At 37.3% G+C, this 26782-nt stretch overlaps 1 protein-coding gene across 4 annotated transcripts in view; it reads right to left on the bottom strand.

The window, feature by feature from the left end:
* Positions 1–779: 779 nt before the first annotated feature.
* EPRS1 (glutamyl-prolyl-tRNA synthetase 1) overlaps positions 780–26782 on the bottom strand; it is a 41003-nt gene continuing 15000 nt past the window's right edge. Inside the window, exons 10-35 of one of the 4 annotated variants that reach the window (XM_086631726.1) lie at positions 25862–26095; positions 24379–24463; positions 23914–23973; positions 23599–23619; positions 21423–21533; positions 19671–19807; positions 18708–18915; positions 18154–18266; positions 17449–17566; positions 16962–17333; positions 15856–16086; positions 14916–15164; positions 13956–14186; positions 13355–13620; positions 12029–12080; positions 10930–11139; positions 10722–10794; positions 9867–9946; positions 9421–9522; positions 8614–8769; positions 8296–8493; positions 7761–7934; positions 6440–6600; positions 5294–5372; positions 1416–1480; positions 780–1143 (exon numbers count right to left, since the gene is read on the bottom strand). In XM_086631726.1, the coding sequence (XP_086487852.1) occupies positions 993–1143; positions 1416–1480; positions 5294–5372; positions 6440–6600; positions 7761–7934; positions 8296–8493; positions 8614–8769; positions 9421–9522; positions 9867–9946; positions 10722–10794; positions 10930–11139; positions 12029–12080; positions 13355–13620; positions 13956–14186; positions 14916–15164; positions 15856–16086; positions 16962–17333; positions 17449–17566; positions 18154–18266; positions 18708–18915; positions 19671–19807; positions 21423–21533; positions 23599–23619; positions 23914–23973; positions 24379–24463; positions 25862–26095 (3937 nt within the window). In that variant the 3' untranslated portion in view covers positions 780–992. The remainder of the gene's footprint in view (positions 1144–1415; positions 1481–5293; positions 5373–6439; positions 6601–7760; positions 7935–8295; positions 8494–8613; positions 8770–9420; positions 9523–9866; positions 9947–10721; positions 10795–10929; positions 11140–12028; positions 12081–13354; positions 13621–13955; positions 14187–14915; positions 15165–15855; positions 16087–16961; positions 17334–17448; positions 17567–18153; positions 18267–18707; positions 18916–19670; positions 19808–21422; positions 21534–23598; positions 23620–23913; positions 23974–24378; positions 24464–25861; positions 26096–26782) is intronic. The other 3 variants (XM_086631724.1, XM_086631727.1, XM_086631728.1) reach the window with 3 other exon arrangements.

Consider the following 26782-nt stretch of genomic DNA (forward strand, 5'->3'; position numbering starts at 1 on the left):
GAGGGGGAGAATCACCTCCCTCGACCTGCTGGCCACGCTCCTCTTGATGCAGCCCAGGATGCGGTTGGCCTTCTGGGCCGCAAGAGCACATTGCCGGCTCATATTGAGCTTCTCGTCCACCAGTACTCCCAAGTCCTTCTCCTCAGGGCTGCTCACGATCCATTCTCCGCCCAGTCTGTATTTGTGCCTGGGATTGCCATGACCCAGATGTAGGACCTTGCACTTGGCCTGGTTAAACTTCATGAGGTTGGTACGGGCCCACCTCTCCAGCCTGTCGAGGTCCCTCTGGATGGCATCCCTCCCTTCCAGCGTGTCGACGGCACCACACAGCTTGGTGTCATCGGCGAACTTGCTGAGGGTGCACTCCATGCCACTGTCCACGTCACCGACAAAGATGTTGAAGAGGGCCGGGCCCAACACGGACCCCTGAGGGACGCCACTCGTGACCGGTCTCCACATGGACATCGAGCCGTTGACCACTACTCTCTGAGTACGGCCATTGAGCCAATTCCTTATCCACCGAGTGGTCCATCCATCAAACCCACGCCTCTCTAGTTTAGAGAGAAGAATGTCGTGCGGGACAGTGTCAAAAGCTTTGCACAAGTCCAGGTAGATGACATCCGTTGGTCGACCCTTGTCCACCGATGTTGTCACCCCATCGTAAAAGGCCACCAAGTTGGTCAGGCACGATCTGCCTTTGGTGAAGTCATGAGGATAGAGTACCTATCCTCTCCATCGAGCAACACAGAAAAAACAACCAAAGCATATTACAGCTCACAATACATGTTTATTATTAGAGATGTTTACAGAAAAGTCTGTGAATTACTGCTAGCCTAAGACCGACAATTTGGGGTGGGGGGGTGTTATGGTTTATGGCTTTGTTTTTTGAATCATTTAAAAAGTCGCAAAACTGATTAAGTTTGGGGGCTATTTCAGTCTCATTAAAAAAAGTTCAATTCACAGATAAAGGAGAAGGTGCTTTCACTAGTAATTTAGTAACTACGACCAAATAGGGTGTAAAACTTGGCAGGGTTTTTGCCGCAGACACATCTTGCCCCACACTGTAGCTCACAGAGAGGCTGAAAAGGTATGCAGAGGCTTTTTGCTCCCATGGAAGGGGCACCAGGCTCAAGATCTTGATCCCTGAAATAAAAGCACATTCATAATAAATACATTTATTTAAAAATAAAGTTGCAATAAAGTGTATTATACATAACATCTCAAAAGCACATGAATTAGTCTGAAAGTTTCAGAACTAAGGGAGTAAATACATTGAATTATGCAGGACAGCAAGAGTCAAAGGTGAGGATTGTACATCAGTATTATACCTGGAGGCATCTTACATTTGTGTTTTATATTCAAAACATTCTGATTTTGATCTTGGTAGATGACCTCCAGTTTAGTTGTATTTTTACCTGGCAGTGGTCTTCTTGATCCAATCCTCGCACTCAATTTCCCCACAAAAAGGGATTTGTACAATCTGAAGGGGGATGTGGGGCAGGGAGGAGGAAAAAAAAAAAACAACAACAAAACAAACAGTTATACATCTAAAAAAATAATTATCCTTGTCTCTGGAAGATTCCTAAATCTTAACATTTCATAGACAGTCAAAGCTGGACAAGTTCTAATTGCTACAATTAAATTTTAATAGCTCTTTCTCAGAGAAATAGGTAAGGACAGCCATCCCCTCTATAGTGCAGCATGGAAAAATGTACACAAACCCAAAGCAGCATTTAAATCAAGTCAGGGTGCTGGGTTGGTTTTGTTTGGTTGGTTTGTGGGTGTTTTTTTTCCTGTTTTTATTGGTTGGCTGGGGTTTATTTTTGTTTGTGAGGTTTGTTTGTTTGGCTTTGTTTTGGTTTGTTTTTTTGTTCTGGGTTTTGTTTTTGTTTTATTAGCCAATATACCTTCCTTCTCTAGAAAGTATAAATACTGTTTTCTCCTGAAATACTGTTTTTCAGGAAAAGTTTAAATCTTTCAAACTGCAGAACAAATGCTTGCTTACATACTGCAAGACAGTGGTTTCCTAATGAAGTTTCCATTTTAATTCCAGTACTATGAATTGTTGTATTTTCTGAACAAGACAAGGACATATATATTTTAAGAAAAGAGAACCGTCAACAGCATATTTTTCTTGGAGGTGGGGGGGAAGTAGCGCCTATTTTTCTGTTGTTTCCTTCAGTTAGCTTAACTGAAGAAAACTGAGATAGTAAAGTTGAGATCATAATCTCATATGCTTTTCTCATTACTACTCTCAGCTATTGTAGCAAATCTCTTTTCCCAAGTTTTACATTTCATTTTACTGATTTTTTTCATTTTTAATGGACTTACTCAGTGAAAATCCTGTTTACTACTAAAAAGTAGGATTACTGTTAAAAAGACACCCACTGCACACATTTGAGCCCTCATGTAATACTAATAGCTGAGGGCAACAACAGCTACTCAATTCAGCATTCACAGTCATTTCAGTTCTATCCAAACTGTAAGGGGCTTGCTGATCTGTGGCTTTCTATCAAACTTACACTGTTAGTGCAAAATTCTCAATTTGCCTTCAACTGGAACACACCTTTATTAGGCTTCACTTTCTTGCAACTGAAAAAAGGAATCATTACCACTCTACTATACTGTTCTTGCATTAATTTTCTCATTAATTTTCTGTTAGCTAAATGACACCTTGTTTAAATACCTGGCCAATTATTCTTAGATTTTCAACTAAACTTTGTAGGTAACTTAAAAGAACACAGCAGTAGTCCGCATTTTTTAAGAGCTACTAGTGTACACTGCAATTATAGGAGGGGGAAAACAGCAACAGGAATTAAGCAGGAGTAGTTCAGCTTACAAATTTTCTGCTTAAACAGTAGTCGGTGCTAACAGAGTGTAATTTCAAGAAATTACAGAATACATATGCAATAAAATGTTGTCCATACAACATAGATAGGTAGAGAGTGAAACAGTCATAAAACGACATATGTAATTTTTTTTCAATTCAGATCTACCGATTATAATAAACTTACATAACCTGTGTACCAAAATGGTGCAAATATCCAACTTGGAATGTAAAAATATTTTTTCATGTTTCCAAGTTTAACTACATTATGAACTAGATTGTATTAGACTTCTAAACGTAATACAAATAGTTCAATTCTACTTGCCCTCTCTAGAATCTAGCTGTACCTGACAGTGTTGGACATTGAAGACCAGACATTTTACCCTCTCCACAGGCAAAGGGTATTATTTGGAACCTCTGTGGTAGGAAAAAGGAGGTTCTATAGTATTTCATCAGAATTAAAGGACAGTAATTTATGTGCATGTACGAATACAGAATTAGCTTCACATTCCATTCCTGCTCTTGGAATGAGCTTGACTCTCCATTTCAGTTTATTTTTACATACAAATTTCACTACATCTCTTGAGATTTATTTTTAAGAGCTTATGTCTTCTTCAACTGTTCCTTTGGCTTGAAAACAGCCAAGCATAGTTTCAGAGTGTTTGTTTAATTTAGAAGTGAAAGATATGTGATGGCACATCTTGAAATCACAATACATGAGAGCAGTAGTACTAACTGAACATCTATGCAGAGAACAATTATTTGTTAAGCAAAGAACAAAGATTTTTGGTTTTTAAATCTACCACCAGAATGTTAAGATGATTTAGGGACATGTGCGCCAAGGAAATGATACTTTGCAGTCCGTAGGAAGAGCCCAAAGTTGTCTGAAACAGGATATTTCATACTTGTATTTAGTTTTGAAAAGGAAAGTAAGGCACTTACGCACAGAATGTCTAAAAACTCTGTATCCTCAACTTCATACACATGCTAAATCAGTCCCTCCTCTGAAGTGCATAATTATTCCTTTAAATCTTGATAAAAATTGAATTTAAGCGCAATAGAAACGCAAGAAAAAAGTGTGATGGAAGGTCAAGCCTAAACAAGAATAACTTAAAACTAGTTTTGAAGTTAATAAAAGCACTACGAATTCTCGGCACTTTTGCATTTTCCATCCATTTAGAGTAGATCTAACTGGTACACAAAAAAAAACCCTCTGACCTCTCTTTATAAAATACACATCCTTAATGATTGATCCTAGGAATCCTACTACTTGAACACATTAATCTAAATACATGAACAATGTCACAAGCTGAAGTTTGTGATAGAATTTCACTTCTGTCAGTGGATTTCTGAAAAGGAAGCAGCAGCTCAATTCTCTAGTGAAGGCTTAATCTCTCATCTAAATCTCAAGTACTTTGCCAGAACTTTAACTTTTTCTCAGCTCTCTAGATCAGTAGAGCTCAATCATCCACATTATGAGTTATTCTTACTATCAACCCAAGGAGGTTTCTCACTTGCAGTAATTCTCAGTGAACCCAACGGCTTCTGCTCAGGTCATAAAGGCAAAACTTCTTTGACGTAAATAGCACGTACTTTAAACTCTTACTTGGACTCTATTACGAGATTTGACAGGTGTTTTTCACTGTTTGCATTAGGATAATGACAGTAAGTTTATCTTAATTCGAATACAATATTTACATTAATCTCTCTGAAAAGTACTTTCTGATAAAAATGTAACACTTTAAACGCAAATTACCAAACTGCAGCATTGTAAATCACTTCTGAGGGAGCTGGGACTGTTTAGTCTGGAGGAGGCTCAGGGGGGACCTTATCAATCTCTACAATTACCTGAAAGGAAGTTGTAGGGAGATGGGGGTCAGTCTCTTCTCCTACATTACGAATGACAGGACGAGAGGGAATGGCCTCAAGTTACGCCAGGGGAAATTTAGGTTAGATATCAGGAAAAATTTCTTTACAGAGAGGGTTGTGAAGTATTGGAACAGGCTGCCCAGGGAGGTGGTAGAGTCCCCATCCCTGGAGGTGTTTAAAAACCATGTGGATTTGGTGTTGAGGAACATGGTTTAGGGACCCTGACAGTGCAGGGTGAATGACTGGACTCGATGATCTTGAAGGTCTCTTCCAACCAGACGATTCTATGATTCTAAGACACCTTGTCACCTCTAGCATAGGACTGAACTTTGAATGGTGGTAGCCTGAAACACTGATTTAGTAAATATGGTATTTTAGCAAAAGAAGAAAGCAACGTATATCACAAATTTTGGGAAAGCTAATTCATTTTTGTGCAGCTCTACAGGAGAGGCTTCATCTGCTTGGGAGGGGAGAGTTCTGTAAAACCCACAACAGTATTTATACATAAGCTTTGAAATTTCCAGCCCCTGATTATTTGTAACGGACAGAAAGTGCATGAAGGTACTTACTGGGATAGAATGATGTAAATTTCCTTACCTTTCCGGAATCAAGCTCTTTTTGAAAGTCCTCCATAGTATCAGCCACCACCATATGACTTTTTAGGTCTTCAGAAGCTCTAAGAAAAGGAAACAAAAAATTCACTCAAGGCACATTTATGCACATAACCTCACCGGCAAAATGTTTTCAAGACTCAGTTAAAATAGAAAGTTAGATGAAGAGAAGCTAAATATTCATTTGAAGCTTACTAATCAGGTTCTCTCTTTCTACCACTTCTGCCCTCAAAGAGATAAAATTTTGATTAATTGCCAGTGGGCTATTCTCCAGGTTGCTGCACATTTCACCACATTAATGTACACTGTTGTGCATTTCAGTTCAACATTCACAGAATCACAGAATATTAGAGATTGGAAGGCACCTCAAAGGATCATCTAGTCCGATCCCCCTGCCGGAGCAAACATTGATAGGTAAGAAACAGGTAAGTACTACGGATGTAGATTTTCTTTTTTAATTATGTTCTAAATGTAAATGGCAAAATGCTTTTTAAGTGGGTAAAAATATTCTGCTTGCAAGCAACTTTGATCATCATAGAATAAAGTTCAAAAACTCCTCTGCCATAGATGGATCAGCACCATGTTCTTTCTCGGTGTCTTACAAACAACAATTTGCAATAACAAACATGCAAGGGATTTGTCATGTGCAGCAAGTGCAAATAACAGTTCCAAAAGCATTTGATTACTTACAAGAAAACAATACTATGAAAGTCAATAGGATATTGAGTCTTAAAACGAAGTTCTGTGTTCAGAAGTGTAACTACTGAAGTTCCTCAGACAATTCTGCATCTTTTAAAACTCCCTAACAAAAGCATATTTCAGGAATTAATCCTATGCATTATTATCACATGGACTATTTATTGTGTATTTGTTTATTAACATTTTACATGAATTCGCAGAAATATTTTTTAAAATAAGTTCACAACCTCTAACATTCCATTTCATGAGCGCAACAGGAAACTTGTATCACTGTATGTGAACAAGCTTCAGAGGCAAAAAATGAAATGCCACAAGCAGAAAGAGGGACCTAACCTGCCTTTCTGCACATATGAACCAATACTGTGAGAAATTCCTCTTACAGGTACAGTGCATCTGTGATTAGCACAGCTATTTACTGGACCTCTCAATTTACCTGTTGTAAAGGTTAGCATGGATCTCCTCCAAAACCTGCTTCAGTCTATCTTCTGCTTCATGTTCAGAAAAGGTCAGCTTCTGTCCTGTGTCTCTTCTAACAGCTACAAACTGTTGGCTCTTCATGTCTCGTGGTCCCACTTCAACCCTGACTGGAACACCCTTCATTGAAAAAATTTAGGAGTTACAATGAGTAAGTCATTCTCATAAGAGTTCATTTGCTCTTTTTTTTTTTTCCTTCCCCTCCCCTTTTTTTTCTTCTTTTTTTTTTCCCCTTCCCTTTTTTTGTTTTTTTCCTGTTATAAAGCCCAGTCTCTAATATGGAATTACTTTAACACATTTAAGGTTTCACTACCTTGGAGACTGCATCTGTGCCAACATGCAACTAATACTAAGACAGTTAAAGCCCAACTGAAACTACACAAAGACAGCTATCCCTGATAGTGTAAATCAGCCTTTTAAAGTCTGAATGATTAAGACTTCTATAGTCATTTTAATGTTCTAGTTCATCAAATAATACCTCTTAATTCTGTTTTCACAGAACACTTTCAACTGTATGAACAGCAAATAGCAAAAGTTCTGTTAAATACAGCCCTGGTATTGACATTAATTGCAAAGAATATTTGACTACAAACAGATAGAGCTTCATTTTTTTAAAAAAAAAAAAGGTTACACAAAGTGAAAAGAACTTGGATGCAATGTCCTCTCAACTCAGGGAACTTCTATTGTTTTACACTGAAGATTAACACACTGAAACTAAGTTCAAATTCAAATTCAGAACAAAAATATGATCCTATAACATCACTCAATACATTATTCAATTTTTAATTACCATTGTTTCATTCTGTTCACTACTTTTGTAAAACAGAAGTCTCTTATATTTGATGAAGCAGAACTGTTCCTCTCAACTACTGTATGGGGGGAACATGGTAATTTTGAAACAAAAAAACTTGCTCCTTTCTTTGTTGATACTGTACGAGTTTATCTTCTCTATTCCACTGTGTGCAAAGAAGGCACTGTTATGACCCTGGAGACACTTAAGTATCAGAACAAATTTTTAAACATGCAAGTAATTTGTGCTATTAATTTCATTTTCTAGGTAGTATTGGAAGTTCAAAATCACTAATGAGACACAAATCCTAGCAAAGAGCAAGTCTCAGACAACATCTTTTCTTCATTTATTAATGAAAGTGATCACTGATTATCAGGCAGCAGTTCTTCATTTAGGGAAAATACTTGCCTTCAGAAAACAAGGCACGCATCACATGCCTCATACATACTCCACATATAAGCTTCAAAACACCTCCTGGAAAGAAACATACCTTAAGTTCCCAGTGGTTGAACTTCCAACCAGGTGAATAGTTGTCTCTTAAATCAGCGCGTACACGGATATTAACGCTAAGCAGCCTATTGCGATATTCGTTACATTTCTTCAATAAAGCCTCTTTGTCCTCTTCGGAAAGGGAATTTGTGATACCACAGGGAATAATTACAACCTGCAATATAACATCACATGTACTTTACATTATAAGAAAATTAGCTCCTAGTTATTATAAAAATTTAAAACCAGTATTGTGGCCCTATATCCCAGTGATTTCTTTCATGTTATCAAAAGTAAAGGATACATTTCCCCTTTCATTCAAACGGCACAGGTAAAATTATTTTAAATACATGGACTATTAAAGGGAGCTTCTCCACCACAAGTACCCTAACGATCCGTATTTACTTTGTACCATATGCTCTGTAATCAGACAACTCCTATCCTATGTTAAGTCTTCCAGGTACCCAGTACAAAATGCTCATGAATTTCAAGACAGGAAAGGAAACAAAATGGTAGTTTAAGGCATTTTTACATACCTGAACACAGGCTACTCGAGGTGGGAGCACCAATCCCATATTATCTCCATGAATCATTGTCATTACACCAATAGTTCGAGTTGTAAGGCCCCAAGAATTCTGATAAGCAAATTGTTTTTCTCCTGGTTTCTTGGGATCTTCAAATACAATTTCAAACATCTTTGAGAAATTCTGCCCTAGATGATGTGACGTTGCTCCCTGAAATAGTTGCATACAGAAAACTCTACTCAATGGAAAGTTAAGTCTATCAAGCCTCAGTTTAAGGCTTCCATCTTACTATATGTACTGAGAAAAAATATTCTTCTAATAGATAAATACCTGGATAGCTCTTCCACTGGCAGATATAAATGCCTCTACGGTTGTTGTATAATCACCCCCAGCGAATTTCTCCTTCTCTGTCTTCCTTCCTTTCACAACAGGTATTGCTAGGAGATCTTCGTACACTTGAGCATACAGATTAAGTATCTGCATCACCTGTGATGAACATACTGTCTTAAGAATGACTCAGTATTTTGCATTTGGTAAATCATTAAATATTTTATATGCCGGAGCCTAAAATCTTAAAAATGTAACACCTGCTCAGGATTGTGATTAATAAACAAGATTTCTTCAATTGCTTTAAACTTCGGCTGTTATTTTCTATGCATCAAACAGCAACAACTATAAACCATGACAGAAAACAAGACAAGTCACTGCAGAAATGCCAGTCCAATGGCTATATTAACTTCTAGTTTCCACTTAAAGGTTTAAACATCTGCTAAGTAAATACAGATATGCCATGATACTCAATGAAACATCTGTCTTTTGGGCAAAGGAAATTTTAAAATTTCTAGCGGTTAACACGTGAATGCATTACTTAGATTTGTAAGGAGAATAATTTTTAAGGAAAGGATTCTTTATATATCACACTCTTCAAATTCCCCATACTGTTTAAAGAGACTAAAGTCTCAGACATGGGTTACATCTGAGAAAAAAATGAGTTCTAGTACACTTGGCATTTTCCATAAAGGCTCCCAAAGAAAAGGAGACAGATTTCTACCAGGTCCTAGTAAAAAGATTTGTTTGTGTTGCTATGGAGTAAGGTAACTTTCTGAAAACAAAAACACCAGTGCATTTGCATTTTACCTCCTCTGCTGCTTCTTCATATGTTGCAAATGCTGTGTGACCCTCTTGCCAAAGGAACTCACGAGTGCGAAGGAAAGGCTGGGGATGTTTGAACTCCCAACGCTGGAGCAGGGGAATAAAAAATTGAACACCATGATTAACACTAAAGTATCAAATTATTGTTACAAATCATATTTATAAAAAAGTATTACAAAATTCTGAATAAAAGATAAAAAGTCAACTATTCACAGATTTCTACTTAAGCAATACAATCAACAATATACATTGATGAAGTATGTTTCGTTAAAAACAATGAGAAAAAACAGATCACGTAAACCACATTCATACTTTTGCCATGAAATATATGCTGTGATCAGTATCGTCATGCCACGTCCACACAGAAGAATTGTCCTACAGTGACTGCACTTATGATACAACAGTTACTCAGAAACCATATATAGACATACCACAACATTGCACCACTGATTAAGCTTGATAGGAAGATCCCTGTGTGACTGCACCCACTTTGCATAGGCAGGATACATGACTGTAAAAAGAAAGTAGCTTTGGGTGTCTGCACAATACATCCAGTTTATGCCAAACCTTTATTTTGTTACATATAAGCTTAACATTCTCTGCTGTGAGAACTATGCTTCTATGTTTAATTATCTTTAAAACACATTTTTTTTTGTCTTAACACGTAACACTTTCACTGAAAGGAGTACTTTCACTTCATCTTGTGTCTCTGCAAAATAGCTTGCTTGCTGCTGGTCAAAGTACAACCCAAAGCTTAATATCCAATGACACTATGTTTGAGTCACTGGCTTAGAGTACGCAATATATCTAGGTTCACAAACGAAAATTCACTGACCTCAAGAATTCAGTATGCTATAGCATACTTGATTCAATTCAAAACTCATTCAGCCTTAGGTCTTAAAATATTTGTTTAAATTACTCAGAAGAAATTTTAGTAAAAGCTACTTTCACAGCTGTAGTCAAAGTACATGCAAAACTGAAGAGAATCACGAGATGAAGAAAATTTCTTATGAACAATATAAAACAACCAGCCACATGTGTTTTTCAGTCAAAGCAAGTCAGTCTTCAGGATATTAATGGAAAATTCCTAGACTGTACATTTCCTAGAAAAGCCCATTTAAGGGAACATACAGTGTGACAATTGCTATAAGCAGCAGCAAATTTAGGAAATTTTGATTAGGGGTATAGAAAACATTCTAAAAAATGTGTTTCCACTTTTCAAAAGCAATGCCTGTCTATCCTGTAACTGTTTTCTTTACAGCCAAACTGCATGAAAAGAGGTCTACCTGTTTCACTTGTGGGACGTACAGCAATTGGTTCAGCCAGATCTGTTTTCCCTGATCTTGTGACCCAGGCAACCTAAAGGAAGGAGGGGAAAAAAAAGGGGAGAGGGGAAATCAAACAAAACAAGTTTGAGAAAAATCTTACTTTCATACTCAGCTGCAGACTAAGAGGTTGGGTTTTCTTGTACTAAAAAAATGTTTCAAAGTGTACCTCAGGAGCAAAGTCAGCAATATGACTCTTCTCTTTCTCCAGGGCAGCCTGAGACACAAACATGGGGAAGTAACAGTTTTCCACTCCAAGTTTCTTGATCTCCGCATCAAAGAAGTTCTTGATAGCTTCCCAAATAGCATAAGCCCAAGGACGAAGAACGTAACAGCCACTCACATCATAGTATTCAATCATCTCTGATTTTGTGATAACCTTTCAAAAGATTATTTAGATACTGAAGTTTTAATTTCATAAAGAACATTCAGTAATTCAACCACATGGCATGCAATTAAAAAAAAATCTCCTGTTAAAAGACTTTGTGCTCAAAAAGTTAGCAAAGATATGCTTTGAGATTGCTTTTGATAGTTGTAATCAGAGAAAGTTAAACAGAAACCTTAAGTTTAATAATAGATCTAAATAATGTAAACACTTAACCAAAACAGTATTTCATGAATCCAAGTAAGAGACAGCAGCTAATTTCCAGGAACTGACACACTGCACTTTATTATAAGAAATGCCCCTGGCTTATATCAGAAAAGGTTTTTATTCCTTAGGGTATACGCGAAAATTGTAGTAGTGAGAGGCAATATACACCACTGATGATATCTATTTACAATCTTTCCTAAGTAGGCTAATCTAAACTAATCATCTCTCTCTGGTTGTTTTGAACTTCATGAGTCAACAAACTCATTCTGTATCAACAGGTACTATATAGAATCATCTTGAGGTGAAATAAAACTCCCAAGCCTGTGAAATTCCTATCACTTCACTGAAGTTTTGCACTCTTTGAAAGAGGAATTCATGTATGAATTAGGAAAATCATATATATACATATGAAAGAGGAAAGGGTGAAATGATTGACGCTGATTCCTTTTACAGCTTGCTGAATTTATTCACCTCTTAAATGCAGGCAATTCCATTTAAGACCATGATAGCAATGTAAGAAATAGAAAGAGCAAGTACTTTGTATTAAAAAACACCCAAAACAAACAAACCAAAAAACCCACCAAAAAAAGAAACACAAGATAAGATATAAATCCAAAATAGATTTTGATTTATGAGAGAATGAAATAATTTTTAATTCAAACTGATGCGCACTTACCTGAGAGAACCAGTCTGCAAGATTTTCTTCTTTTTTAGCTTCTAGACCCAGCCTACAGTATTAGAAAAGAACCAGATTAGTACTGTACAATATTTAGCCGTGCCATTTATCCCAACTTTTCTTTTTTTTTCTTGGGGGCACGGGGAGTCAGCAGAAAAAGGCAAGTGTGGAACAGAATATTTCTATTTTACTTCATAAAGTTAACCTCCCATTTTTTTTTCCTGACAGTTCAGTACGTACTGGGTAGTAGGAATTGCTACCATTTCCTTACCTTGGCTCACAAGAGCATTTAATAAAAACAGCTCTGTTTCTCTTCTATTGTTTGAATCCTTCTAATTCTCACCATGGTTGCATCAAAGAACCTCATAATGATGCATTAAAAAACCCGAGCACCTCCAATAACAACATAAGACTAACCAGACCTGTGTGTAAGCTGTCTTACTCTTCACTTTAAAAAATTTCTTGCCCAGATGGTGGCTACAATTTCAGGAAACATAGGCAACTTGAACGCACCGTTCATGTGAATGTCAGTCACACTGTTCAAGACAGAAAACTGACCCTACCACCAAAAGAATGCTAACTAGTAAAACTACAAGATTCTAAAGAAGGCTAAACTCACCAGACTGAAATGATAGTAGACAAAAGTAAAGTTTTTCTATCTCTACAAACAGAGAAGTTTTAAGGGTGAAAAAATGCATTTTTCTGGCATAATCTCTATATAAAATAACCACATCTCTGTCTCTAACACGGGATGTGTATCTAAAATAGGAAATAAATAGCGTTGCATAACACATGCTGTGGAAAGACTTTCAGAGTGGGAGCAAGAGAGGGGATGCACAGCAATCACCACTAGAGAGGTTCCACCACCACCAACAGCAGTGCCTTGCTCTGGGTCGGGCTACATACTTCTCATGGTACTCGCAGTAAATATTTTGGAAACTGTGGTACAATGAAATAGGCATGAAGTTTTCTTTTCTCCAGGGTTTATACTGAGCAAGACACAGCAGCATGTTTGCAGAAATAAATAATGAAGCACAGCAAGTTCTCAGTGACAGTAACAGCACCCACGGTAACAGAGTGTGCACACTACTTTTACGCTCTCTACAGGCTAGGTAGAATTTTCCTCAGTAGGATGCTGAGGTATAACTGACACTAAATAAAACTTTGATAACTTGCTTTTGGCTTGATCCTAAATACGCAAATGAATGCAGTTATTTTGCAAATGTCCACACTTTCGAGTGAAATAAGAAACTTGTAAAACTCTACATCTGAATAGAGGTAAACAGTTGAGATTTCTGGCAAATAGATTAAAGATCACATCTTTACCTGGTTTGTTTCTTAGGGCCTTGACCCTCTCCTGATCCATCTGAAACGAGTTCATTACCACTCTGTCCTTGCAAAGGATCTTTTTTTGGGCCATCATTTTGCTTCTGTTGCTTACTCTGCTTTTCAGACTTGTTCTCTTTCTCTTTCTTCCTTTTGTCTTTGTCATCAGTGCCACTAGCAGAAACTGGTTTATAGTCAACTCCTGCAATAGACTTATACTGGGCTTTCAACTGAAGAAGTTCCTTAACAGCTGCATCTATCTTTTCCTTGAAGAACAAAAAAATAAAGATAAATTCATACAGAAATCACAGGAATAAAACGGCTCTATCGAAAAAATAAAATGCATCTACATATGGCATTGTGGACATCCACACAGTGTTGGGGGAAAAAGTCTGCAAAAGCCAATACTTAACTTAAATGCGTTAACATTTTAAGGACCATATCTGACAGGAATAATTTTAAAAGCACACTTCAGATCTCAGAATTCAAGTGCTGCCTATTCTAAATGTACATTTCTAATTCCCATAATCACAATTAATTTAAAATAGAGTTTTATATTTAAATACATATATTACATTTTTATATTACAGTATGTTTTTACCTTTTCTGCTTTTTCTGATTTCAATTTCCTAACTTCATCTCCTTGAAGAGCTACTTTGCTAAATAGGGCTTTGGCTTCAGGTGTGTCTGGACCAGTGGGTACTGTGTTTGATGCTTGGGGCAAAGCACCTTGAGCTACCGGTGGATGTCCTGGCTTGTAGTCCTGCCCAGTCTTTTCCTTGTAGTCAGCTTTTAGAGAAAGAAGGAGTTTTACTGCTTCGTCTATTTCATCCTATATGGAGGGCAAATAGCAAGATATACTGGTGAGAATTAAAGGAGAACTGAGAAGAAGCATTGATTTTCAGGCTGAGAAAACTCAAGAAATAGCTGTCCCCCAAGTAACAGGAGTATGTTTGAGAGCTGTCATGTTGTACCAGAATGTTCCCCTAGCCCACCTGGCCAGCTACAACCTGTTAACAGCAGAAAAATACAATAAACTGTCTCAGAAAAGGGCTTTTAAAACAACACCAAGACCAATTCTGCAAGGTAGAAACATAGGTGGAAAAAACAGCAGCTCCTGAAAACATATAGGTTTGTTTCACGTTCTTCTCCACAACTATTGCTGAATTTGTCAAGTTTTGAAAAGCTTTGCTATTGTTGCAGCACACTAGGTACTCTTCTCTTCACTTGTTCCAAATACAGCAAGAAAAAGCAAAATACATTAAAAAGTTCTGCACAGTTGACATCTGTCATGCTTGTGTCTATTCATCTAGATATGAGAGGTTAAGTTTGACTTTCTACACCAGTCAAATTTAGAATTTGTATCTCAGAGTCAAGAAAGCATGCAGCATCAGAGTAGCCTTGTGTGGCATTATCAGACCACACAAGATTGATATCTAAGCTATGACCCAGACATAAGGCAGTTTAGTACACTGTTTGATCATTACTAGGTGAAAGATTTCCCCCCAGTGGCAAAATGTGGTAAGAATTACAATTGCTTACTCTCTATTTACTATTATACCTTGGAAGCTTTCTCTGCTTTGAGTCTGCGTACCACTTCCCCTTGTTCAGCTACATTATCATAAAGTGCTTTGCCATCCACTAAGCTACACGGTGCCAAGGTACTGCAGCATACAGGAGACAGAAGTGTAGTAGAAGGTATACAAGGAGGAGCTGAAGGTGGATTTCCGGGCTTGTACTCTTGACCTGTCTTTTGTTTATATTCTGCTTTTAGATTTAAAAGAATTTTCACAGCCTCATCTATTTGTTCCTGAAGTAAGAAAGGAAAAACAGCAGTTGCAGATAAAGATAGAAACAACAGACACACAACACAATAGCTAAGATAACATAACCTTTACTAGATTGGCACTAACATAGCTGTTGTAGTAAAACTTCTAGAGCTAACGTGTTAGTGTAAGTTGTCATTATTGGGTTCTGTGGTAAAACTTTTAGCCAGAATAGCTACGAGTTGCACATGAAAAGACCTAATCAGGCAGTACAGGTAAGGGCTGATTTCTGTGCCACAAAAGCTTCCCATTTAGGTGGCTTAGAACCCTGCTATTACAGCAAGTCCATGACTTTGTATACTGGAGAATGGCAGCAAATACTTCAACTCTGGATAACGAATGGTTGCCTGGCTACTATCAAATTACTACCAAATTTATTATTGCTATTCGAACTTTCAAGTTACAGTCCTTTTTTCAAGTTATTGCCTATATTCTGCTTCACTTATCTTGAATCACTAAAAAAAGCACTTGGTCATTTATTTTCCAGGTTCTCCATGCTCTATCACAGAACTCACAAAGTCAGCCATATCAGCTTAAGAGAATTTGGGAAAGTGCTTCCTGGAATTTGAAAGTACTTGCTTACATTTTGTTCCTCAAGTTTCACAAAACCCGTAGTTAGGTTTTAGTCTAAACTGAAAATATTTTTCCACTCAGAAGTATTTACTGCTATTACACCTTTGAAGCTTTCTCTGACTTAAGCTTGCGGACCACTTCGCCTTGTTCAGCTACTTGGTTGTATAGAGATTTGCTGTCTACTGGACACGGAGATGGAAGAGTAGAAATAGGAGAAGACTGAGGAGGGACAAAGACCACAGGTGGGCTTCCAGGTTTGTACTCCTGGCCTGTCTGTTGTTTGTATTTTGCTTTTAAGGATAAAAGGACTTCCACAGCAGCACCTATCTCATCCTGAAAGAGAAAGGAAAGGTCAGAAAGAAGGAGGAACAAAGACAGAGACATAAGACTCTGAAGTACACCTTAAATACTTTTATGAAAAGATCTGCAGTTCATGTGCACCTATTCCATTTTCTTAACTGTTTAGCAGAGTTGTTCACAGACATTTTCTCTACTACTCTCCTGTTTTAATAACATAACTTCTGTTAAGGAATATACAACCCTAATAGTCCTAAATAAAAGTATAACAATAAATTAGTTTAGATCTTCCCATTTATTTAGATTTTATCATGCCATCAAGACACTATTGAGGGCAGTATCTAACCACCAGGCAAAGTATGTTATTTCCCATCTTTTCTTGCTCTGCATTAGAAAGAACAGAAAGAAAACAGCTACTAGTAGCTCTCTGCTCAGCTCCAGACAGGAAGAGGTTTCAAAAATATCTGTAGTATTTGGATCTTTACTTTCTTTTTTTCCTTTCTGTGTTTTGGTTTGGTTTTAAGGTCTAAATAGCAACAAGGCAATCCTATGAAGTAACACAGTTTGACAATATTCAGTTACATAAATAAATACTGCAGGACACTTCAACCCCAAGGACCAGATGTGGATACTTCATCAGTTCACGCTGTGGGGTGAATCCTGTCCACGTCTCAGAACAGCAGCCTAACATAGGAATTTACTTGCATCTTTATGCATATCAACACAAACTCTGTCATACACGTCTAGCTAAAAGGATAAGTATTGGAAAACATAAGTCTTGACAGAACAAAGCCCAGTCCAAATGATGATCATTATGAAAATATGGAATCATAAGCACCCATTCAGCTCCACAGACAGAGGACAAAAGGCTATGCAAACCCAAACGAAAAAATGTTAGTTTAATCAGTCACCTTGGGTGCTTTCTCAGCTTTCAGTTTTCGGACCACTTCTCCTTGCTCTGCTACTTTATCATACAGAGCCTTACTGTCCAGGGTACCAGAGGTCTCAAGCTTTGAAGACTGTTCTGCTACAGATACTGGAGGGTTTCCAGGCTTATACTCCTGGCCGGTCTTCTCTTTGTATTCTGCTTTCAAGGCCAGCAATTGTTTCACAGCTTTATCAATATCTTCCTTTGCTGCCTTCTTAGCTTTCAAGTCACGAACTATATCACCCTGTGCAGACACCCTATTGTAAATGACCAGATGACCTTCAGATACAGGACAGGTTGGAGTAGAGTTATCACCAACAGGTGGAGCAGATTTTCCTTTTGCAGCTGAACTAGCCTTAAAAACAAAAACAAAATCAAAACCAAAAAAAGTCAAGTATTCCGTATGATCATCTACAGTAATAGATGTACAGTAACACATTTTACGGCACTTTTCTAAAACACAAGTTTACCTCTTTCTTTGCAGTTTCAGCTTTGGTCTTCTCTTTTGACCCAGATGTTGGCATTTCCTTAGTGTGTCCATCAGGGATGTAAATCAAAATGCATGGGGCATCTTTACAGCTGTAAGGACTATAAAAGGATTTACGGAAAACACAACAGTAAAGGAAATACAAGATACATAAGAAGCATTTATTGAAACGAAAGTTCTGCTCTTGAACAAGATGTTCAAACACAACTGCAGGTTTACCTTTGTACAAAACTGTAGTTACTCAAATTTATATAATTGAGGAACAGCGTTGATTCCTGTTACGTACAAGTTTTCTTAATGTTATAATATTATGCTGAAATGCAGTGTAATTTAGCAATTTGGTGGCTTGACAAAGAACAATTAGTATGTGCACACTCTAATTAGGTAAATGCCTGTTTTATTCCATAATATTGTGCCTTAATTTATATACTTAGAATCACGAGGAACCCATGAACTCTTTAAGTTAGTTGGAGTGCATCAGAAGTGTTATGTGCGCTTCAAACTCAAAACTGTTTGAGGAGGAACGTACAAGCTAAAAGCCACATCTGTCCACAGAAACGTTCCACAGAAAGGTCACGGTAAAGAGGAAAACTTTTGCAGGCAACAGTAATGTGCATGTGTGAAAACATTAAAACACACCAAGCTAAAGCACATTCTGTGAAGTCTGCTCATGCCATTCTCAGCTTACCTCACTGGCTCATAGGGTTGATCACAAATAAAGAATCCTCTCCTCTGAAGTTGTATGATGTCCCCTTTTTTTAACTCCCTAAGGCAAGGATCACCTAACATCAGTTCTTCTTGCTGTAAGCATTAAAAGAAATCAGTCCAAATCTAACAGAGCACAAGAAATAGCAAGAAATACATTAGAGCTATTGAAAGATAGTAGTGATCTCCTGATTTTGGAAATGTTGAAACACTAGTTAATTCCAAGGGCAGCAGAACAAGTACTTGCAATAAGATGCCATATCATAAGAATGAATCAAGACAAAAACTCAAACTATTGGTCAGATGCGTAAAAGCCAGGTAATGCTTGAGAAGAAAATATGAGTCAAATTTTGATTCTGTAATTATGAGAAATTACATGGTAAACATGGAAACTAGATAACACCAGCACATGATTTATTTGTTTGACAGACAAAATCTTAAGATTAAAAAAAAAGTAATTACAAACAGTGATGGCAAAAACCCCCAACAACCAAACATTAAGCTTTGTGGAATAAAGGGGACAAAAAGATAACTTACCTTGCTATTTCGGTTGATATACTGCTTGAAATCTTCATCTTTACCTAAAACTGGTTTAGTGATCAGATGCTCATAATTAACGCAGACAGTTGGGATGAGTGGTGCACGTGGAGTTTCTGCTAACCAAGTGATCTTAGTAGTTTTTTTGAAGTCCTTATTCTCTAAGTTCAACTTGGCATCGATGGACACAATTTTTCCACTTGAATTTCTACAGGAAAACAGAAATTATCAGGAAAACAGAAATTGTAATAGTAGAGCCTAAGTGATTTGTTTTCATTTTATACTACAGTCTATCAAATAGAGTCACTGAAAAACAAGTGTGCAGAGTTAATTTTTGAAGTGTGGGAGACATGCAGGAAATGAAAAAGTGTATTCGCTCCTGTTGAAGTTCTCCTTTAATTTTGATTCTTAAATATAGAGACAGTACAGAACATGGGGAAAAAAAAATCTCTACATATTTGTTTTATGTTCTCTACCCCAGCTCACTGCATTCTGCCACTGTCTCAACACAACCATCTCAAAGATACTATGATGACATTAATGGTCTCCTCCCACTTTTAACAGTTCAGCAGCTGAAATTGTGATAGGTGTAGTTTTTTAGTATGCAAAAGTAGGTATTCTTTATAGCGTGAAAGTTGTTAAAATTCCAAGTGTTTGTTTTTTTTTGTCTGAGAAAGCTGTTTCGCAGTGGAAATACTACCACAGACACATGGAGAACACTGGATGGGACGGACATGGAGTATAAGGACTGACTGGTAAATTTCAGACCTGAATCTACAGTAAAATATGCTCTATGCTAAAACACTGTTTTCTGATATATTTCAAAGTAGATGTTTACATACAGAATCATAGAATGGACATATATGGACAATCATTAATATTTTACTGTTTCAAGCTACCTATTACAAAAATCAACAAAAAGCTGAAAGGCAAATAATCATTTCATCTCCCAGTATTTGTTACCTGTTTAGTTTAGTGATGATAATATTGCCCCAGTTGATGAATGTAACCACCTCTCCCTCTGTCAGAGTCTCTGCATCTGCACCCTCGATGAGGACTCTGGAGCCATACCACACAGGTTTCAGCCCAACATCAGCATTCTGTGAATAATGATTTGTATTTTAAAGGAGAGACTGTTATTTATGTAAGCTGACTAAATTTAATGCAGTGCCAAAACACTGCTTTATTTATGATAGAAGACAGACAAAAACAGTAACACAAAGCTGTAAGTATTCTTCCACAACTATCTCAGGTTTCCAGTTCACAAGTGTCGCATGCATTCCTCCGACAGCACACTCAAAAAAATCCTATCCTATCAAATACTAGCTCCAACACAACCAACAGCATACCCCATTTCCTTAAAGTCCATACATCTTTAAGATCTTCTAAGTAAAAACTAAGTAAGTGTTTCTGAAGTTTCCATTTTGCTATGCAAATTCCCTTCAAAAATAATTTCGTAACTCTCATTTTTCCTTTTTATATAGTTAATATGGAAACAAATATGGAGCTTCTCTCAGCTGCATGGATTTTTAAAGATAGACATTTTTAAATATGGACATTGGAAATACATGTTTATAACACTAAAAATACTCAGTTTTAATGCATCTCAACAATGGAGATAAACTTTAAAAAAGAAAAAAAAAAGGCAGACAGCTAGGAATTCAGACTTTTTCAACCAATCAGGAGTTTGAAATTTGTTTCTTCTGGTCAGTACTTACTTCATATACTGGAGGAAGCATTTTTAATACAAATGCTGGCTTGCACCTGACCAAACTTCAGACTTTTTGACTCTTCGAGAGTCACAATTCTCACTTGCATCTGCTCAAAACCTATGTCCTTGTTTATCTGCCACAGGGAAAAGGGCAAACTAGATGTCCACCTCTCAGTTATAAGAAATGGCTACAGCAACACTCAGAGCAACAAAATAAAAACAAATAAATGAGGCAAAACTTCAACAACATTCACTTGTTTCTCAGTATAAGTGTGGTATCTAAGGGATGCTCTCAGTGGAGCTTAAGTACAATTTGAGATGCCACACTCAAAGGAAAGCATCTTTCTTTCTTAATTGTAGAGTCAAAAGAAAATTGCATCAGTAATACATCCCCCTTCTAAGGGGACATTATTCCGTTTACTGGATATTAAAAGTATCAAATGAGCAAGTTCTTAAATTTTGATAATAACTATATTGTATCCGAATTTAAAAGTCATATTAAAAAAATCCAGAGCTTGGTAGAATTAACAGGTTAATATATAACTTCTGTACATAAGTCTAATTTTATAAACTATTTTTAAAAATCTCCTGCATTCCGCACTCTTATGGATAAGCAGTTTCTACTGTATTATACTCATAAAGCTTGAATAAAATTTTGTATTTAAACTTCTCTGTGAAAGTTAGTACCAAACAATAATAAAAACTGAGCATCACTCCATACTTGTAACATCTCGCCTCTTCTGAAAACTCCCAGAGAGGCCTTTCAATGCACTGTCTACATGCACTATATATTTACAAAAGCAGTTTCCCACATCCTCAACAGAACAAACACGTCAGTAGTTGCCCACTTTTTGACAATTCTGTGAAAAAAGTACACCTTGGTTTTATCTCATGCTATCTGAGCAAGCTAAAAGCAGGACTCTCCTTGCTGACTGCTCCAAGCCAAGGTACTTCCAACCTTACTGATCTGCAATACAAGAATATTAAGAGAGTAAAGTGAGAACCTTTGGATGTTTAGCCACTTCTTTCATCTCCTCTTGAGCTTCAGGAATATTTACTGGGACCACTGCATCTTTCAGTAAAGCAGTGTACCGAGGTGCTACTGGGTCTATAACCTACAGAAAACAAATGAGGGGGGATCATGACTGTATGACATTGACAGAGAAATAAGATGTTGTATAAAACAACAATCACCGAAAAGGGATATTAACTGGTATTCTTTATGTTACTGCATTTTTTTTTATGTTTGCTTTAATGTTACTTTAATCCAAAGCCATAGAAGAGAAAAGTGAGAAAACAGTGGTAATACTTCACAATTTCCCATCTTTACTGAAATATTTTGAGTAAAAACTATGGTTTGGGTACTACTGACACCAGAAGTAACCAAAAATTATGAGCCAATGCCTCACAGGGAAGACAGCGAAATGTACTTTGATATGGTTCTACTATGCACATAGGCTACTACATCTGGATCACTTTCTCTCTAGGTAGCTGGATTTAAAGCAATAATTTATCAGTGCAGTTCGTTCTTTTTCCAGCAGCACAAGATCTGATCCCATACTCATTTTACAGGTCATTACTCCCACACAATCGGGGACAGACCTGGTTACAGAGAAAGCACCAAATAAGTCTGCAATTTTAATACAGACGCATTAGATACTATAATAAGGCAACATTGACTTCATCAGGATTTCTACAACATGAGTTTGTAAAGAAAGAGATACCACTAAAATGTTGTCTTCTATTTTTATCGTCCATTATCAAACTCAACTGACATAGTATTTCCCAGTATTTTTTTATACCTTAAATACTGGTTTGACAAACTGTTCAGAGGCACTTAAAAACATAATTCAAGTAAAACAGTTGTCTAGGTCCAAAAGGAGTATCAGAGAGGTACCAGTTTAACTGGGAACTAACACAAAGGAAAACACCTGCTTTGATTAATATAAAGCAACTTTTCTTCTCCTTAATTTATTCCTGCTCAAGTGAAATACTACACGGCAATTTGAGAAAAAAATATTTAGCATCTAATGACTTGACATTAACAAGTAAGGTGATACGACGACATACTTTTAAGAATTCACATATTTGTAAGTTCATAATCACTGAAATCAGACTCATAAATGTTAGACACACACTTCAAAAAAGGACTTGTGTATTTATCTCAAAACATAGGGGTGTGATTTAATATCATAATTTTGATAACTGAGTTTTACAGTGTTATTACCAGGCTCTTAATCCTACTCATTAAAACTCACAATCCTTCCTCAGATAACAGGTGTTAAGAAGTCAGTGGCATAATTACAGGATAATATAAGAGCTCTCACACCGATGAAGTCTTTGAGCTCAGAACTACCTGCATGAAAGCAATTGTTGTGGCTCATATTGCAGATTGCAAACTATCTGCACAGATACAGGTAAATAAAATTGGCTAATAAATATGGTGCTATCCAAGGAGTTGAGTCAGAGGTCTAAGAAACTCAGTTTAAAAGCCAATTCAAAAAATGAGCCCTGACAGTCCACTGTGGATTTTTCCACAAAATCCAATTCTTAGTCATAAATTTATTTATGCAGCAACAGAAAGAACCAATTCATAAACCTTTGTGTAGGTAGCAGACCAAGTGCAAAATACATGAAGAAATACAAGACACATGCCAGACAAGCAAAAACTACTTAAATGAACAGATCTGGGTACTATCTAAGCAAAACCAAGCAGGAATTCCAATGCAAAATAACAGGTGTTTCCACAATCACACAAAATATGCAATCAGCATTGTAACAATTCGCCTTATTATAGTGTCCAAGCATCCGCTGCCAGAAAGCAACTAACCATGTCAAGATGCAATATTCCTTATTTGACATTCAGTCAGAAACATCAGCAGAGCTGGCGTTATCTACATAGGCAGTATATACCCAGCGCGCTAGTCCTTTTGCCACAGAAAGGAAAAGCGGCCAATGTGAATCAAATTGAGCAAGATTTGTGTTTATGAAGACAAAAAAAGCCAAACCAGAAACAGGTAGCCTTTTAAAACTAGGAATAATGCATTTTCCGTGGGTTTGTAGAGCTCCTGTTATATAAGCAAACATGACTGTGCTATGAAGCTGCAAAATGACGGCTTATGCTGTGTATGCTTACAGCACTGTAAGCTATATGCTAAGGTAAAAAGCATTAAGTAATACCTTCTTACAGATAGCTCGCAGCTTGGAAGCAGAAAAATGAAATGCAGTTTTCATATCAGATTTTACAGCAAATATCATTATCTTTCCCCGTACTACTAAGGAAGGCAAGTAAGCATTGGTATAGGAGAATCAATAGGATTAGTGCTTGATCAGGTTAGAAAGGGGGGGACATTCCATTTTCCTGAAAGTGTGCCAAATGATGCAAGATATTGCAACTGCTACTTGTTGTGATAAGCACTCCAATGAACACTGGATTCTCTACGTATCCCAGAAAGAGGATATCAGGAGTAGTATCAAATTCAAGTAAGCACATACCTTTTTGTTAAAGGACCAAATTTTATCCCACTCCATATTCACAACAGATCGAGAGGAGCCCTGGAAAAAAAAACAAACATGTTTGTGATCTGGTGGTCCTGCTCAGGCAGGGGGATTGGACTAGATGATCCTTTGAGGTCCCTTCCAATCCCTAACATTCTGTGATTCTGTGATATATTCTAGCTATTAGACCCATTTAAAACAAACTCCTTTAAAGACTACGAACCCTCTACTGTTTGCCTTCATCAAAACAGTTTAGAAAGAAATCTTAAGCTGAAAAATACACGCTTTTTAAAATAAGAAACCTGCTACCCCATTTTGCCAGGACCTGCTCATAAGCCTGAACACTGTTGAAGCAGTAAGCATGAATGCAGCAAAACTTCAAAAGAAGAAACCTCCTAGCGACAAGTACTTCAACTGAAACTTCACAAAAACTTGTCCTCACCAAGAGAAGAAAACACTCACCTGAGCAGCAATAAACTGTTTTAGCCCTTCAACTGTCATGCCTCTTCTTAGGACACCACGCACAGTGGGAAATCTTGGGTCATCCCTAGTAGAAAAAGATGTTTCATCAGTACCATACACTAAGATGTACCTATTAGTCAGACTGATCAAAAACTTTACTGATACTGCCACACACGAAAGGCCCAGCTTCAGTATATTTCGCTTGTGTAAATTAAGAGCTAGATGAGAAGACCTAACTATTAGACTGAGCTCTTATCCATACACAATGTGTGATGCAGATTTTCCTCTACTTCACCACAGGGAGAGAAGTAATCTCTTGGGGAAGTGGCTCTTCTACTGTATCTATTCAATCTTCAGTCTCCCAAAAACTGGCAAGGCAAAAGTTATGCCCCTATCACATTACTTTCTTTTCAATAGCAACTGAATAATGGAACCTGAAAGAACAGGGCTTGATTCTTTCTTGATCAAGAGAAATCAGAAAGAGATGAGTGACAATGACAATGTTATCTCTCAATGATTTATTCTCTTATGCAAGAAAGAAAAAGGCCTAATCTGAAATGTAAAACGTGTTGGCGGGAACCAACCAAACCTTGCCAAGGACCTAACAGAGAAGCTTAGGGACAGAGAGGTCATTGCAAGGCAAGCTACACCTCTAGGGAAAGGGGGGGGGGGCGGGAAGAGAGAATTTTGGCTCTAGCAGAGTGGCTCCATGCATAAGCTAGGAATCTAGGCTTCCAATACAACTGAAAAATAAAACCAATAGAAAAAAAGCACACCTGGCACACATAAGCAAGACAACCAGGCAGCCTAGGAACTTGTGTAAAATGATGCTCTCGTAGGCTGAGCACAGAATCATCCATGGATTCCTTCAGACTGCTGTACTACAAGGAGAAGACTTCAGATGGTGTGCTCCCACAGCTAGCCCATTGTGGGAATGAACAAAGAAGGAGCCTCTCTAGCCTCCGAACTACGTGCCGAACTGTAAATCCACGGCTCACCCTTTCTAGGAAAACACTTAAGCTACTAGGCCACTGAGAACCATCTGCAGAAATCCAGTTAACATGGAAAGAAAAAACAGAAAGAAGTGGGAGAGGGCAGGTGGGAGGGAAGCAGGATGGATTTGACTAGATGGATAGGACCAGAAGTTCTTCAATTCAGGCCCCCTTCTGGCATTGCTCAGGAATGTATCTGATGACTCAGAGTGGAAAATGTGTAAGTAATTGCACCCGCAGCAAGAGCCAGAGTCCCAAAATAAGCTAGCTCATGTTTATTACAGGATATGGATATGTATGTACAGTTACTGTAGAGCAGTAAACAGACACATGTACATGCAGAAGCCACTGTAATTAATCTATTTTCTTAACTGTTGTTTAAATATTCATTTATGCTGCTTTGATGTCTAAGCACTGTCCAAACCAGAGAATGCGTGCACCAGTCACAAGCATCTTAAGGAACAATGCTGAATTATGACCATGTAACATACCATCCATCCACAAGCCCTTCGTTGACAAACCACGTCAGCTTTCTCTTAGAGAGCACAGTGTTGTTGAGGTTTAGCCGGCTATACTCCCATATATATGGTTTCCTTATGCCCAGTGCCTCAATGATCCAGTAGAATTGTTCATCTCTGTCATGGTATTCCGTTGTTCTCAATGCATGTGTGACACCTTCAATACTGTCAACGATGGGGCAGGCAAAGTCATACGTGGGATAAACCCTGAGAATAAAGACCTCAATTAGCAGTGCAGAAAAATAAATCACATTCCTCACACGTAAATATTTAAACTAAGTATAACTCGTATTTATGTATTATAAATATTTGCAATCTATGATCCTGAAAACTTTCAGATCAAGACTAAAATAACACATACCCAACAAATAGTCCATAAAAAGATCAGAGGGCAACACATTTTTAAAACAAAGAAAGCCTTCAAGAAATTAGCTGATCACAGCCTTAATATTTAAGACTAAAAAAAAACCCAACCAAACCCTACACTGCTACTATTCTTAGCAAACACATAAAATGCTGACTTACAGGGTTTTTCTTCCTTAAATACCAAAAAGAATCATTAGTTGACTGAGTAACGTGCAAAGCTTTCATGTTTAAAAACAAACCCCTACCCACAGACATAGATTTACTATTATACACACATTAAATCAATGTTTCCAAAAAAGGGAGTTGTATAGCTGGAAACAGAGGTTTCAAATAAGCAATGAACCATAGCCTTGAACAATTGGGTAAGCTTACGTCAACGCACAATGCAGTAATTCTTTGTTCTGCACAAAGACAGCAGTTGCTGTGAAAATGGAAGTAGCCACTCAGGTAAGGAGATCAAGAATGTTTTGCAGCAATAGAAATGTAAAATTGCCATGGTTCTGTTTAAGCTCCAAGAGCTAAAGCAAA

This window comes from Tauraco erythrolophus, chromosome 2 (assembly GCF_009769465.1).
Source record: "Tauraco erythrolophus isolate bTauEry1 chromosome 2, bTauEry1.pri, whole genome shotgun sequence".
Lineage (NCBI taxonomy): Eukaryota > Metazoa > Chordata > Aves > Musophagiformes > Musophagidae > Tauraco > Tauraco erythrolophus.